Raw genomic sequence first — 16,538 nt, 5'->3', positions numbered from 1 at the left:
TTTTCAAAGTGTTCCAGCCTCCATGTACTCTAGGCACGTTATTGCTTAACAAAACATCCTAATGCATCCCACACTGTTGGTGTGTTTCCAAAGGAGAAGCTGCACCTGGTACAATATCGAGTGAGTAAACTTAAGCATCGCATGTTTTAATGTTGTCTTTTCTAACTATCAAATTCAACTTTTTAAGTTATCAATCTTACAGGCCCTCCTGGTGTTCCTTTGTTTCCAAGTTCTCCTTTGGCCCCACAATCACCTCTTCCCCCCCTGGGTCCTCTTCTACCGGGATCCCCTCTGTCTCCCTGGAAAGATCAGAGGTACTTTAGATTCAGCAACATATGCAAGAATATTGTGTGTGGTAAACAGAAAACCGTACAGTGGATCCTCTCGATCCAGGGTAGTTGAATCCTGTTCTTCCGTTGTCACCCTTTAAAAGAAATACATAATTCACAAAATGTTAGCGCATTTTAAAAGATGCCATATTGAAAGTGAGGAACAGAATATTGTTACCTACTTTTGGTCCAGGGGGCCCAGATTCTCCCCTTGGTCCTAGATCTCCTTGATTTCCAAGGCTGCCCTGAAATGTACAGAAAAAAATATATGTTTTCAAAACTCAAGCTCCAAAAATGAGCAGTGTTGATGATGATGATGATGATGATGATCAGGGTACAAACAACATACGTTTCCTCCAGGGCTGCCTGTTTCTCCGGGCTGACCCCTCGGTCCTGGGAGCCCTAGATCTCCCTGGAAGGCAAAGAAAACTTCATCACTGGGCGTCACCTCGACTCCAGAGAAAAACTGACCTACTTATGTTGACGTGAATTTGGCAATGCACACTACTTTCTTTTAAAAACACTTGTAAAAAAACAAAAATACCAGAAAAAACCTGTTGTTACAATAACAGTCTTCACTCGGCCTTTTTTTGGCAGCACAGTCAGGACGACTGTGCTGCCAAAAAAAGGCCGAGTGAAGAATGTTATTCAGTTCAGTATTGATGGTCTGAGGAAGACTTGCAGATTTCTTAGGGAGCTGCTGAGTCATCCCTCTGCCAGAATCCGCCCACAGCACAATCCCCTCACCTTTGCACCCGTTAGTCCATCTTCTCCTGGCCGGCCTCTAAGTCCCTCTGGCCCTAAGTCGCTCTGAATAAGTAAATGATTGAGTCAGGATTTACAATGAAACATTAATCATCAAATAATGTTAAAAATATGCAACCGAGAGCCATTAATTCTATATCTGCAGAATGTGGGAGGAATCTTCCTGAGAACTTGGTTAGAAAAAGCCCCAAAACAACTTATCAAACAGGACAAGGAAGTGTTTAGCAACGTTATATGAACTAGACCAAATCCCTGCAGAGGGATTTGAAACTTGTGGGAGTTGAATTCTCTTGTAAAGTTCACACAGATCCGTTGTTTTGTTAATGGTTCATCTTTTCCCACCATGTTCTTCTTTGCATGTTTCTTTTCAAGCATGCTACACTTAGTTTGAACTTTATTACATTTAATTAAGTCATATTTCAGAGGAATATTTATAGATTTTACATTTTTGCAGCTTTACGAGGTTGGTTTAAGATTTTTATTTTTTTTCTGGGTGCTGGACTTACCTTCTCTCCCTTTAGCCCATCATTACCCGGCCCTCCTTTTTTTCCAGATTCTCCTCTCCTTCCCTGTTAATATTTATTTGATGATTATTAAAACCAACTAGGGTACATTTTTATAATGATAATGTATATTTTGGTAGTTGAGATACCCCTTCGCCTCTTGGTCCACGTGTTCCAGGAGGCCCCTGCAAGAGATGGTGGTTTTATATCAGACTCAGCTTTGTAACATTAACTTACAGTTATATATCCTTCAAGTAATGATCACAAAAAGAAAACTTGTTCTGTACCGAAGGTCCCTTTTCTCCAGGCAGCCCTGGATTTCCAGCATTTCCGTCTTCACCCTGACACACATAGATATCAGGGTTTGTTTTGCAGTTCAGGAACATTTTCATTTTTTTCTGACTGTGTTTTCTCTTGTGTTAAATTTAAAGTGTACCTTTGGTCCTTGGTCTCCACTAGGGCCAGAGGGACCTGACTTTCCAGGAAGTCCTCCGTCACCCTAAACAAACAAACAAACAAACAAACAAACAAACAAACAAACATACAATACTAAAAATCTACTAATACATATTTGCAACAGTTAAAACATGCAGAAAATGGTGGAATGTTTTTCCCGCTGGAGGTGGAGACCTTTCCTGTCGTAAAAACGTGTTAGAGACGAGACAGATCGCAGTTTTGGTTGCACACAGACCTTTGCTCCGTTGTCACCAAGTGGCCCAGAGTCACCAACATCTCCCTGGTAACCATCTGGTCCCTTTTAGGCAGAAAATCAGATGATAAGATATTTCAGTAAACCAATAAATTATTCTTTATAACTGTATATCTGATGGATTGTAAAATGAATCATATTTAATCTAATCATTCAATATGATGGTGGATTAGCACTGGAACATTAATAAAAACATTTCACCTTATTTGAAAAGATTAAACATTTCAACACCAGCACTTTAGGGCAACATTTTAATTAATTCACCAAACTACTTGACTTACCTTGTCACCTGAATCCCCTTTGCAACCAGGAGCTCCGATTCGTCCCATTTTACCCTAAAGATGTCCCAAAGACAATAATATTATATCAGTATAATGAACAGATCAATGAATGTACTATATTTACTTTGTTGTTGTAGACTCACCTTTTGACCATCAGTTCCATTCATACCAGGTCCTCCTGCCACACCCTGAATATTTAAACGTCAGAGAAGACAGTTGATTAACAACAGTATGCAAACACTGACATGTTCTAATATGAAATATGTGCGAGCACAAACTTGAACCATTATTTACCTTTGCTCCACCTGATCCGATTTCCCCCTGACGATGAACAGCAAAACCATTAATTTAACAGCATTTCATTTAATTTGACAGATAAAGCTGGGATATAAAGATGTATCTCTCACCTTGTCACCCTTTGAGCCAATGTCTCCCTATATCAGAGCAAAGAGGGACATGTTAGTGAAATGAAGAATACCAATAACTTAGTACATAAGATCATCAATAAGAGACCTCAGCAAACCTTTGAACCAGGTTGTCCGATTGGACCTTCAATGCCAGGATCGCCCTGTAATACAAACACACTCAGAATTAAAACAATATAATATTGATTTTACAGAATTTCGAGTGTAATAACAATGCAGACTTCTTCCTACCAGCTGACCATTCACACCTCTTGGCCCAGTATGACCTCTGTCTCCTTTCATACCCTAGAAAGAAGTGAAAATATCGGCATTTCAACAAAACAAAGTATAGTCAAGCAGAAATATACATTATTTATATAATGTTGATTTGATTTTGTATGTCTGTACTCACCTTTGGACCTTTTGGCCCATTCGGTCCATGGATCCCAGGAGTTTGAAAGCATTTATGTTCAAAACACTACACAATCAAAGAGTACAAAAAACAATATTAAACCTACCAACGCATGAAAACTGAGAACACCAGAGCATTTTTTAAAACAAACATTTAATTATTTGTCTTATTTAATATATCAATAATAATGTCAAGGTCTTTCCTACCTGTAAGTAGGCTTGATATTTCTGCAAAGACAAGACAACAGTAAGTGAAAAGTACATAGCAATGATACTGTCATTTAAATCTGAAAAAAGTATAAGCATTCAAGTTAGGGGTGACACTGTTTACCGGCATTGACGATAACCGTGATATTTAAATGATTTGATTTAGATTTCATATTAATAAAACACATTATGATATTATCATTTTAAGATAAAGCTCTTCTTAAATCATTATTGTGTGTGCCTTTATGGTTACATCATCTCTCTAAACCTAAAAAAAGAGACAAATGGCACAAAAAATCGCATTATTATAATTATTTCAGATTTTCTTGTAATATAATGTCATAATAAAGTAATCATGAATAATTTCGCCCTAGGATAATCCTGTAGTGAAAATGCCCTGACAGCTCTTATTCAAGATGAAAAAACGAAAACGTTTAGAACACCATGATTTTTATGATACGATCGATGGACTGCGTCTTTATCTCTGGTTTCCCGTCAGCGATGTCCACGGCTATGTAGTCGTCTCGGTACAGTTCAGTGGGAGAGCCGGCGATATCCCTCAACCCCAGCTCATCGACGCTCCTGGACGCGGCCACTGAGAAAATCTGGATCCCTTTCTCGCGGGCTTTCTCTGCCTCCGCCTTTATCCCTCCACACTTCTCTGCTGTCACATGCCCGTCGGTGATGACCACTGAGAAGAGGACGGCCTTCTTCTGGGAGTAGTGGGTGGTCATATGGTGAGTCATTTCCCTGATGGCGCAGTCTGTGTACGTGCCTCTGCCCTTGTATATAATCCCGTTGAGGTTCCTGATGAAGTTCTCCTTTGTTGTGAACTGACTGAAGACATGCTGCGTCTCGGAGAAGTTCAGGCCTCCTATGGACCAGGAGATCTGGATCTGACCTCGGTACTCCTCGTCATCCAGCTTTTGGGCAAACATCTTGGTGAACTCCAGGACTTTTCTCACCAGGCTCCCAGGCGGGGACTCCTGTAAAGCGATGCTCTCCGACGTGTCCAGGGTGAAAAACAGCTTGATGGGACACTCAATGACCCCAGCTGGAGGAGAGAAAGTGGCAACAGTTAACTGCTCTGCTGTGATTTGTTACTACTAGACACATGTAGGGGTGGAAAGCAACAATGTGCTTGTACTCAAGTGCTGTGTTTATATTCAGGTTTGTGGTATTCTTTACTTCACTTGAGTGTATTCTTTGGTTTAGTTTTGAGATATTCTTCCTCTACTTTTCAGAGGAACATTTAGGGTGCACTATTTTCTTCACAAATTCCGAACTTTGCACACAAAACATAACAAGGGCTTTTAAAATATGATGCTTCGTAAACATTAAACTAAACAAGTCAAGTGGAGCTGAAAGGATTATTCAATAAACAGATAAATCAGTTGACATTATTTGGCAACACTTTTTGTTAGTCATTTCACAACATTTCATGGTTCAAGCTTCCAAAATGGGAAGAATTGTCATCTATTATCATTTAAACAATTTCAATTTACTTTAATAAGTAGGAGGTTTAAGCTATTAATTGAACAAAACTTATAAGTAAATAAGTAAATCATCTAAATGCATCTTCCACGACTGGTTTCACGTTTTTTTTCTTGACCTAAACTCATCTACATTACACAGGGAAATATAGTTTTTACTTGACTACATATTTTTACCCAAAGCTATTTGCTGGATACTTTCCAGATTGTCATTGTTCATACAAAACAAAATATCAGTTTATGATATTGTTATAGATTCAAACCTCCAACACCTAATGTATATAGAACAATATGAATGGACTCCGCCTTGACCAATACAACATCTGAGCAAACCTCTTATACTGTATATTAGGTTCATCAATAAGAATCCTCCATAATGGTTCTCATTCAACATAATGGGTTACTTTTCATTGTTAACATTTTGTTATCAATACTTCTATTATAATATTTACAGAAATGTAGCACTTTTCGTGAGTTAAGGACCTGAGTACTTGTTACACCATGAAATTGCCTTAACTTTTAGGGAAATAACTTTATCAAGATATTTTATATTTAGCTGAAAGGAAGTGGTTCGAAACTCACTGTTACAACCTTCAGGCCTGGGTATGGGCGGCAGAGGAGGAGGAGTCGGTCCTGGACTGTCCCCTCGCCCAGGTATTGGCCTGGGTCCCCGAGGTGTCAGACCCTGAGGGATTGCAGCTTGGAGCATGCACAGAAAGATGAACCCTGAAATCACCGCCATTTCTTCCTGCAATAAAAAGGCAGAGAGCAGAGGACAGTTGTTGAAGGCTTACTTTTAACTCCAACGCTCTTTTTAAATGCAGGAAATAGCTGTCAAACAAGTGAGTCTTCACAGAAGGTGTCTTCACAGAGCTAAGGAATGTTTACCAATGTTTTAAACAGTGTCTGTGAATGACCACGCTGTGGAAAAATAGCACAATATTTAAGATTGTAGCTTGAATCCAAATTTCAGTTGTTACATCCCACCTGTTTGGTGAAGCATCCATGACTGCGTTCCCAAACTATTTCATATCAAGATCATAAAACATAAAAAAAGACAAGAGAGGAGTTTGTGTAAATATGGCCCTGAGCTAAAGAAGACATGTACTGTTTGGATAGGACAGCTGTGTGCTGTAAGTTAGGATTACTTTTACTAATCACACACAATAAACATCAGCAAATACAAATTAATAACACTCAGACTAAACTCTTGTTTTAGTGTAACACCAATCCACATTTTGGGTTCCCAAAACAAAGACAACAATACATGGTAGAATTTTACTGAAGGAAATCGAATCGAAGAGGTTTTTCTTGTACAGTGCTTGAATGTAAATTCAATTACCTAAGTACTTTTTGAGGTACTTGTACTTTGCTTGAGTATTTCCTTTTCATGCAGCTTAATGTCCAACTTTACTCAAACCAAGAGGGAAACATTGTAGTTTTAACTTGATTACATTACTGTCTATTGTTATTTGCTCACACATTGATATTTTACAAACCAAAAAATGTGTTCTTATTAAATCGAACCAATAAGAAGATACTATTTGCTCGACTGGACACACAGTTAAAATGCTGTTTTCAAAGGGGAAATTCTGCAGTTGTATTACCACAGTGTAAAAACAAAATTAAAAGTCCTGCATTTAATTGTTAACTACAATCCCTATAGTAGGCTATGCAAAACGGCCCATTTCTTAACAATGTATATTGTGCTATTCAATTATAAATGTTGATGCATTATTTTTTATCTAAAACTGGTAAAAGCAGGGCTATTCTGGTTTACTGTATTTGCTGTGAATTTCCTCCAGGGTTCAATTAGGTTAATCTTAATCTGCAATACATAATTGTTTACTTATTGTTTGTATTTAATATTATATTTTGAATGTGCAAATACGGTCATTTAAGTCATCATTTAAACGTAGTGGATTGAAAAATAACCTACAAGATATGCCTCAGAATAAAGCAGAAACTAACCATATAGTCAACAAGTACCTCAAAAAAGTTCCCCTTCCACCTTATATCTAAATTAATTTGCGATTTTGGTCCAATTTATGATAAAAATAATATTAAACTCTGAACAGTGAAGTGACCATACATACTTTTACTATTGATGCTTAAAGCATTGTTCTCTTATTTAAACTTTTACCAGACTATACTTGTCATTTTACTTACTTTGAGTTATTTTGTTTTGAAAACACACGTCAGCTATATAATCGAAACACTACTATAATAAAATGTTGTGATACTTATCTGGTAGGCCTATGTGCTTTACACACCTTACCTCTCTAAACTTTCAGAAAAGTAGAAACAAATGACTCACCCTGGCGACTGTGGGGACAAAGTGAAATCTGTGAGCTGCACCTCGACTCTGTCAAGAATTCAAGCGTTTTCCAGTGATTGTAAACTTCTGTTAATCACCTCGTTCTAGCCAGCCTCCACTTGGGAAAACCTAGTCAAGCCAGCCCGCTCCTGATATTGCGGTGCGCGAATATCCTATGCATTACGGTAGAGTCCTGGAAAAACTGCTTCAAAATAAAAGCGCTTACTCGGTCAATAACAAATACACCTAAATAACCAAACATATTAAATTAAGGAATATGTACCATATAATGTCATCAATAATTATTTAAAACAAACTACGTATAACTACCACATTATAACTGAGTGAATGTAAAACTTAAGGAGTTTCAAAAATAAAAGACCTTTGAAGTCTCATATATGAGCTATCATCTCTCTGTTTTTAGATAAGAATAAAACAAAAACTCTCCAGTATCAAAGACTCATTTCACTCCAGGGTGATAGCAGGACACCCCAACTAGTCACTCAGAAAAGATCAGGACATTCTGATATAGAGTTTTAAAATAAAAGACCTTTAAAGTCTCATATATGAGCTATCATCCCTCTGTTTTTAGATAAGAATAAAACAAAAACTCTCCAGTATCAAAGACTCATTTCACTCAAGGGTGATAGCAGGGCACCCCAACTAGTCACTCAGAAAAGATCAGGACATTCTGATGTAGAGTTTCAAAATAAAAGACCTTTGAAGTCTCATATATGTGTAAAATAGAAAATAAATAAAGGTTAAAGCAAAACTATCCATATTCACTGCAGAGTATCTACATCTAAATGCACAGTATAGAACATACAAGAATACATGTAAGTGCAATGTAGCAGACGGATCAAACAATATGGTGATGGGAGTTATCTGCTGGTCAGGGATGACGAGTGGTAGAGGGTTATTACTTTAGAAATGTTTTTCTTTATGTAGTTATGTACACATGACAAAACACTTTTGAATCTTTTAATTTTTGAAAAAAGTGTGGGTGTGGAGTCCCTCCAGTTCCTAGAATTCCATGAGCAGAAACTGACATAAAATGCATATTAATGGGTGCCAAGCATAGACTGTTTTTCCAAAGCCACTCCGCCTTATGTCCTATAGATATATATTTTAGGGGCACTGATATGATACTTCATATTCTTAAATACACTTGCAACAAATATGTGTGTTTTTGATACACTACACTTACAGTACAAGAACATTTACAATGTTTTTAGTATCACTGATATTGATAATAATATGAACCTGTCTACATCAAATTAATTGTTAAGCCTCAAGCGACTTGGGCCCATGGCAAATTGTTGTGTCAGCTGTTTAAATGTTTCCTACTTAACAATTAAACAGAGGCAGAAATAAGAAAATTGGTGATGCGACCTTCGTTAATTATGCCCCAAAGCTGTGGAACACGATACCGTTAGACATCAGGGAAGCCTGCTCGGTCTAAATATTCAAGAAAAAGCTAAAGCTTTAGATAGCTACTTGGTTTTCTTTTATTATCCTGAATATAATCTATTTTTTACTCAATGTCTATTCTATGATAATTGTATTTATATTTGTATGTATTTTAACCCTTTCATATGTGATATCAATGTTCTTGTTAACTTTATTTTATTTGACATCCATTTTCTTAAACTCTATCTTATGAGACTGTGAAGCACTTTGGACTGCAACTCCTGTATGAAAGGTGCTATACAAATACAGGTTATTGTTAATATTATTATTATTATTATTATTATTATTATTATTATAATAATAATATAAGAAAAACATGTTCAGTCTTTTACTGATCTCAGTGGGTGTCAGCGTATTCGTCCTTTATTTTATTTTTTTATATTTGTGTGTTTTTGTATTTTCCTTTTCTGAAATACAGAAAGGCTTTTAAATTGGAGTGGGCACAGACAAGGCCCCACACTACACTTCTGAACTTTAATAACAGACATATATTTTTCAAAGTCATGTACTCCAAACATTTCCAATCATTCCCAAATTCAACACGTTATTATGGGCTATTACACAGTTTAGTTGAATACTCGATTCTGATTTGTCAATTCGGTCGGACATTTCAGAAGTTATTAAGACCGATTTTGAAATAATAAATAATAATTATTAATTATTAATTAAATAATTGGCAATCTTTCAATTTCACTATTTCACTTCTTTATAAGATAATAATTACTTTATTGGGTAATATCGGGCATTTGAAAGTTAAACTTAAGCTCGCTCCGTTGCGGAGATATTCCCGCGATAGAGCGGAAAACTTTTCATTGCGCAGGAAATGGTAGCCAATGATGTTAGTTAGGGCAACCACACAGCTCATTTACACATGTAACAGCAAAACGGACGTAAAAGGACCGGGGAGGCGACGGCCGTCACACTGACATTTACCATTGTATTTTGAAACTCTACATCAGATTGTCCTGATTTTCTCTGAGTGACTAGATGGGGTGTCCTGCTATCACCCTGAAGAGATATTAGTATTTGATACTGGACCGTTTTTGTTTGATTCTCATCTAAAAACAGAGGAATGATAGCGACACTGATCTTTTATTTTGAAACTACATCAGATTGTCCTGATTTTCTCTGAGTGACTAACTGGGGTGTCCTGCTACCATCCTGAAGTGATATTAGTATTTGATACTGGACAGTTTTTGTTTTATTCTCATCTAAAAACAGAGGGATGATAGCTCATATATGAGACTTCAAAGGTATTTTATTTTGAAACTCTACATCAGATTGTCCTGATTCTTTCAGAGTGACTAGATGGGGTGTCCTGCTATCACCCTGAAGTGACATAAGTATTTGATACTGGAGGGTTTTTGTTTTATTCTTATCTAAAAACAGAGGGATCATAGCTCATATATGAGACTTCAAAGGTCTTTTATTTTGAAACTCTTTAAGTTTTACATTCACTCAGTTATAATGTGTAGTTATACGTAGTTTGTCTTACATTATTATTGATCACATTAGGCCTATATAGTACATATTTTAATATGTTTAGTATTATTGTTATTGACCGAGGAAGCACTTTTATTTTGGAGGCAGTTTTTCCAAGCCACTACCGTAATGCATAGGATATTCGCGCACCGCAAAACAACGCGGATGCTGGTTTGACTGTGTTTTCCGAAGTGGAGGCTGGCTTGACTGCAGTGCAGAAGATAATCATCTCAATCAGAAAGTCTCCATATCAGCCTGGGTCAGCTCGTGGTCGAGGAGCCGCCCGTTTAATCTCGACACACGCACGAACTCGCTTGGGGCGCGCGCGCACACACGCACGCGGAAGGGAATTTCATTGGAGAGCTGATGTTTAGATGAAGTCTGAGTTTGACAAATCCACTGAAAGCTTCAGAGAGAGCATTGTGGACTATACGTTTTAAATAAATACAACATGCTTTATAATCTATTTATCTACCGGATTAGACAGAATGAATGTTAGTCACGAGCTGAATCTGTCCAAACATTCCTCTGCTTCACATCCTTACATGGAGAGAGCTCTCAGTGTGTTTAGATTTCAAGACCTTACAGCACCAGACATGGCATGTTGGAATTTAACTGCTGCAACTATCCAACTGTTTGTTCATAAAGTATGAACAAACAGTATATTTACATGATTGATTCATCAAATTATTATTTATTTCTTTAAAGTAAAAATGCCAAATATTATGTAGTTCCAGCTAGTCCAATGTGAACACTTGCTAACTTTCTGTTTGTTCATGGACCCAAACATCTGCAGTGGCTAACATATACATGTACAACTACAAGTATGTACATGTATACCGTTTTTTTAGGTATACTGCTACTTTACTTTTACATTCTGTACACCTTGCCATACAGATTGAGATTTTAAATACAAAACATACACAAGCTGTTAAAACTGTATGCATTTTTATAGAAATCCTCAACAATGTATCAAATATACATCTTCCTCCATTAGTATAAAATAAAAATAAAATAATACTAAAGGGGCCCTTTTTCTGCATAACATTGACTATTTTCTTAAATCTGGCATGCACAGTGTTATTTTTCCACGCTTGTGGTTGTACATGAAATTGCAACAGGAAGCAGTTAATTAAAACACGCTTTTTAAACTATGATACATTACAACAGCAACCAGATGTCCTGAACCACTTTCTTCTCTGTTGGGCTTTTCAACACTTGTCCCAAATGATGCTGGCCCACATGTAAACATTTGTCTACACAGTCTGTGTGTGTTACTCACCAACACGCATTGTGTGTATCCTTGAGGTCTAACAAACATGTTGAATGCATTTTCTTTCTCTAAAAGCTTTTTCTTAAATGTTTGAATTGTATTGCAAGCCTACTATGTTTACATCCATCTTTACTTAGCAATCTTCTTCTTCACTTCTGACACCTTGCTGCTTTGGGGCATTACATTCTCCTGTGCATCAGTGGAATAAAACCATAATCTAAGATTAAAAGTATAGATTTAGTGGTCATAAACTCAAGGCGCCTTTAAGTAAAGACTTTTTCAACCTCTATCTAAATTTTAAGATTTTACATAGTTTTTACATTTTTATCATAGACTTTAAAGGTCACCCAGATTTATTTTCAATTTGTTTTTAAGTTGTTTCATTCTTAAACAACCTGAATGTCTGCTGTAGAGAGAAACACACACAGGTCCTCTGGATTGGATGGCACTCTGCAGCAGGAGCTTTGTATGCACTGCCAAGACACATACAATCTATTTTTCATTGTCTCCTGAAGGACGTTTTCCCTCTGAGACACTTTAGATTATTACAGATGACCTGTCTGTCTTTTCATGCCTCTATGATTTTATTCTGTTCTTTTTTTAAATATAAATCAAGGACAGAGACATGTCCCCTCTGCAGTAACTGGTGAAGGGTACCACTTTACAATAAGACTACCCTTATAAAGGGTTTACGAATAGTTTGTAATTTATTAATTAGGTTTTGAACACTTTATAAACCATTAAAGGTGGGGTAGGTAAGTTTGAGAAACCGGCTCGAGATAAAAAAAAAATGTGTATGCTCTTAACATCCCGATAGCAATGAATATCTTAAGTGCTTTGACAAAAAATCCATACAAAAACGTCATCTGTGGAAGCCGTAGTACTGTAAAAAGCACGACCAATCATTTTAGCCGGCCCGGCTAAAATAACTGGATGGCCTACCTGCCTGTCAGCCTTCCATCTGTGCACAAACTTATCTCGTGCCCTCATTGGTCATGTGCGCGTTCGTGTGTGTTGGAGGAGGGGCTCTGTAAGGAAGTGGCAGATTTCTTCCGGTTGTGTATTTTCAAATTCTAGCGCACTGGAGCTGGTTTCTCTAAAATTACCAACCCCACATTTAATAAGCTTTTATAAGACATGAGATAAACAGGGCAACTGTGACCGGTTGCTTGCCAAATAGTGAGCCCACATTTATCTGTACTGCTAAGCCTTATATTGGCTACCTAGCTTACTTCATCTTTTTAATCAGCCAGCATCCTTGGCAGTGGTGGCGCTAGGGGGTGGCTACTTGGGCTAAAGCCCCGGATGTTTCCCTTAAATATATATATATATATATTTTAAAATAAGACATTAGCCTGCGTACTGCGTAGCCTTCCCTGCCCTGAAGAAGAAGTGATCATTCCTAGTGCCTGACGAGTTTTAAGCTAATAGCCTATAAAGTTATGGATGTTAGAAAGTTATTTTCATCGAAGCAGGCGCCACAAGCTGCAGCAGTATCAGCAGCTGACAAAAATGTCATCACCAGCAGTGAAGAAATGGATGATGTTTCAGATTTGTGAATCTAATGGTGATATCTGCACTCTGGCTGACTGAGTAAGAAGTGAAAAGAGTGATGTAACGTTAATGTTATAGCTACTGTAGTAAACATGGAGTAACCACACTAAGTATACCCTTATATGTTAGTATGTATACATGACATGGCTAAAAATTATTCTAAGATGTAACGTTAACCCTTCATACCTCAGTCTACTTTTAAGACACTAAAATAACGTATTCCAATTTTTATTTTGTTTTCGCGCGTGGAATTATACCGGCTCTTGTTTCAGTACATATAACAACGGAACCATAGCAACGGAACTGACAGGCAACAGTCAGAAACATGACTCTTACGGCCCGTCCACACAGCGGCTTTGGAAAAAGCTTGCCGGCGGGCGTGCCTGAAGTGCAACCAACAACCAATCACATGAATATCCCGCCCCTGACACACAAGCAGCGGTTTGATTGGCTAGAGCAGGGGTCGGCAACCTTTTTGATATGAAATGCCATTTAAAAAAAAAATTGTTATCACCGTGCCGACGATCGAGAATTATCAACGGGGGGGGGGGGGGGGGGGGGGGGAGCCTCGCTGCGGGGAAGCAGTGTGTGGACCTGTCAACGAAACTTACACATTTACCACATTTAAATAATTGGTTTAAACGGCATAATAATAAGGACAATCGTCCGTTCTGTGATTCTCCAGAACATGGTCCGGTGTCGCGTAATATCTTCACCCGCACCTTCTTATCGCTCCCCACCAGAGAAACAAAACCTTCAGTCATGAAAGGCAAATAAGACTGCAGTTCTGGGCTAGATCCCTGCGGTTTCAACTCACTGTCTAAACGCCCAGTCGCCTGCTCAGTGACAGGTGCCATGAACATTGCTGGCCTGGGACTACCACTAGTCCCTTCCTGCTCAGCTTTAGCCCTAAATGCATAGCAGTCTTTTCTCCAGTGCCCTTGCTCATGACATTAATGACACACATTGTCAGGCTCACGTGCACCACATCCATACCCTCTCTCTTGCCCAGCAGATCTCAATGGACATCCAGACCACGCTCCCTTACCGGAGGAATTTCCACTGTGACTGCCTTGTACGGCAGCACCTTCACCAACGTGTGTCAAAACATAGTCATCTGCTAACGCAGCACCTTCACCAACGTGTGTCAAAACATAGTCATCTGCTAACGCAGCAGCTACAGCAGCTATTCTGACTGCGTGCTCACTGATATAGACTGCAATGTGCTCCGGTACAGAATTTTTTAATTGTTCCAGAACGACGAGATCCCTCAACGCCCCGTGAGAATCAACGTCAGTTGCTGCACACCAGCGATCGAAATGAGTGGAAATATCCCGAGCAAACTCGAGGTGAGATTTATCACCTCTCTTCCAATTCCTAAACCTCTAACGATAAGCTTCAGGCACCAGCTCATAAGCCTTGAGAACGGCAGATTTGACTAACTCGTAGCACAAATAGTCCCTGCCACTTAAGGACGAATAAGCCTCCTGAGCCCTCCCGGTTAACACACACTGCAATAATAACACGCGAGTGGCCTCAGACCACCCCCTTACAACAGCAACACGCTCAAACATCGAAAAAATAAATTCTGGATCCTTTTCATTAAACCTGGGCACCAGCCTCAAATCATTTATTTCATCCTGTGGTCCTGCTTTGACTAGCTGGATCATCAAAAAACAGGACATCAGCCGCTATTCTGCCCTCTCTAACCAATACCAGTTTCTCCCTCTGCAACTCCAACTTTGCCTGCTCAGTTTCCTGCCTCAATTTTTACAGACACCGCTCTTTCCAGCTCAACACGGCCAACTCCTTTTCCGTCTTCAACTCTATTCGTAATTTGAGCAACTCCTTCTGCTGCTCAAAATTCAACACGGCACATATTTATGCGACAACCGCTATTTTTAGAAAATAAATGCAATTTCTTAGCCCACCTTTGCACACAGTAGGAATGAGCAGCCCCACTAGCTGACTTCCTAACCACAAACTTACTAGATAACTCCCCCCCTAGTCTTCATGAGGCATAGCGGTGGGTATTTATGCACTTAAAGCCCGCTGGACTGAGAGAGGCGACCAGGTAACTGGCATCCCCCCTGACCCACGGAAGTGCTCCCGAGCAAGTTTAGGGAAAAGGGAAAGTGAAGCTCTAACCGCCGTACCCCAACACTATCAAGGCCCCCCCCCCAGACGAAACCCAAAGGGGAAACACCTCTTGAACCTATCAGGGGAAACACTCCTACAGGTATTGTACACACAGGCGGGACCACTACCTCCTATGTTTCAGCGAATATCTAAGAACAGATCACAGCTACCGGACAAACACAAACCTCATCAATACACCCAAACCCGGGACCATACGCGTTCGAAAATAGTGCATACAACACCATAATTATGGCTATACGTCACTGTCATCCAAGGGAATCCCCAACACGTGACGTAACAGTCATATGGGCGATACGTGCTCCCAGCTTCTCCCCCAAAATAAACTCAGGCTACCAATTAGCCACGAAAACACAGGCTAACTCAGGTACAGCTAACGCCACACCAACCCAACTAACTCCCGGTACCTACTCACGATAGACGAGCCCCCAGTTGTTATGACCGGCCCGTTGGCCACAACAGAAAGACCAGGAGGGACGCTCAAAGTTTCCAACGATCACTGCACTTTATTTGGCAAAACCAAAAACAGGAGAGGATGGACGAGGTGAAAGGATCACGGTGGGAGTCCCTCCGCAGCAGGCTTGGAGAGAGTCATGACGGCCCTGTGACTCCGGGCAGCTGGGCTAGCACCTCCGGGCCAGGTGTCCCTGATCACACTGATTGGCCTCTTCAGCTCCACCCCATCGCAGGACCTGCAACATTCACACACTCTCAGGCCCCAGGCTCTGGGGCCGTCACACCTCCATCACTAATAACAACACTAGCCTCCGCCTTTTGTCTTTAACTCCCATCATTCCAAAGACCAATTTCTTCCTTCTCCAGGTATGTCGAAAGCGTCTACGTGCATACTAACAAAACAAAAAACATAACATCATCTTAGTTTTCAACAAAATGCACACAAATTACAGTAAAAATTGTTGCACATCATGTTTCAAAATGCCATACTTGTTTATTAGGTGCATTGTATAACATCATTTAGGATAATCATACAGTAATGGTCCATATTGATATTTTTTGTATTCTCTTGTACAAGAAATCCCAGTCTATAACTGCCGAACATAGGAACTGGGTACAGTACCTTCTCCCAGACACAAATACTCAAATAAAATAGTTGACTTTATCAGCATTGGTATTACCAGTGCTTATTATTTATTTGATACCAATTTGGTAATACAATGGTTTG

General features: G+C 39.1%; 1 protein-coding gene across 3 annotated transcripts in view; it reads right to left on the bottom strand.

The window, feature by feature from the left end:
* LOC307029413 (collagen alpha-2(VI) chain-like) overlaps nucleotides 1–16,538 on the bottom strand; it is a 29,027-nt gene that overhangs the window by 2,862 nt on the left and 9,627 nt on the right. The window contains exons 1-21 of one of the 3 annotated variants that reach the window (XM_079665376.1): nucleotides 7,420–7,588; nucleotides 5,685–5,850; nucleotides 4,053–4,663; nucleotides 3,610–3,630; nucleotides 3,404–3,469; nucleotides 3,244–3,297; nucleotides 3,111–3,155; nucleotides 2,995–3,021; nucleotides 2,882–2,908; nucleotides 2,731–2,775; nucleotides 2,588–2,641; nucleotides 2,289–2,351; nucleotides 2,034–2,096; nucleotides 1,885–1,938; nucleotides 1,747–1,782; nucleotides 1,601–1,663; nucleotides 1,077–1,139; nucleotides 679–741; nucleotides 512–574; nucleotides 374–424; nucleotides 201–299 (exon numbers count right to left, since the gene is read on the bottom strand). In XM_079665376.1, coding sequence (XP_079521502.1) covers nucleotides 201–299; nucleotides 374–424; nucleotides 512–574; nucleotides 679–741; nucleotides 1,077–1,139; nucleotides 1,601–1,663; nucleotides 1,747–1,782; nucleotides 1,885–1,938; nucleotides 2,034–2,096; nucleotides 2,289–2,351; nucleotides 2,588–2,641; nucleotides 2,731–2,775; nucleotides 2,882–2,908; nucleotides 2,995–3,021; nucleotides 3,111–3,155; nucleotides 3,244–3,297; nucleotides 3,404–3,469; nucleotides 3,610–3,630; nucleotides 4,053–4,663; nucleotides 5,685–5,844 — 1,728 coding nt within the window. In that variant the 5' untranslated portion in view covers nucleotides 5,845–5,850; nucleotides 7,420–7,588. Of the gene's footprint in view, nucleotides 1–200; nucleotides 300–373; nucleotides 425–511; nucleotides 575–678; nucleotides 742–1,076; nucleotides 1,140–1,600; nucleotides 1,664–1,746; nucleotides 1,783–1,884; nucleotides 1,939–2,033; nucleotides 2,097–2,288; nucleotides 2,352–2,587; nucleotides 2,642–2,730; nucleotides 2,776–2,881; nucleotides 2,909–2,994; nucleotides 3,022–3,110; nucleotides 3,156–3,243; nucleotides 3,298–3,403; nucleotides 3,470–3,609; nucleotides 3,631–4,052; nucleotides 4,664–5,684; nucleotides 5,851–7,419; nucleotides 7,589–16,538 lie in introns of those variants that run through there. The other 2 variants (XM_079665375.1, XM_079665374.1) reach the window with 2 other exon arrangements.

Source organism: Notothenia rossii, assembly GCF_949606895.1.
Source record: "Notothenia rossii genome assembly, chromosome: 2".
NCBI lineage: Eukaryota > Metazoa > Chordata > Actinopteri > Perciformes > Nototheniidae > Notothenia > Notothenia rossii.
The sequence above is the reverse complement of the archived record's forward strand: the minus strand, read 5'-3'. Positions and strand labels throughout refer to the sequence as shown.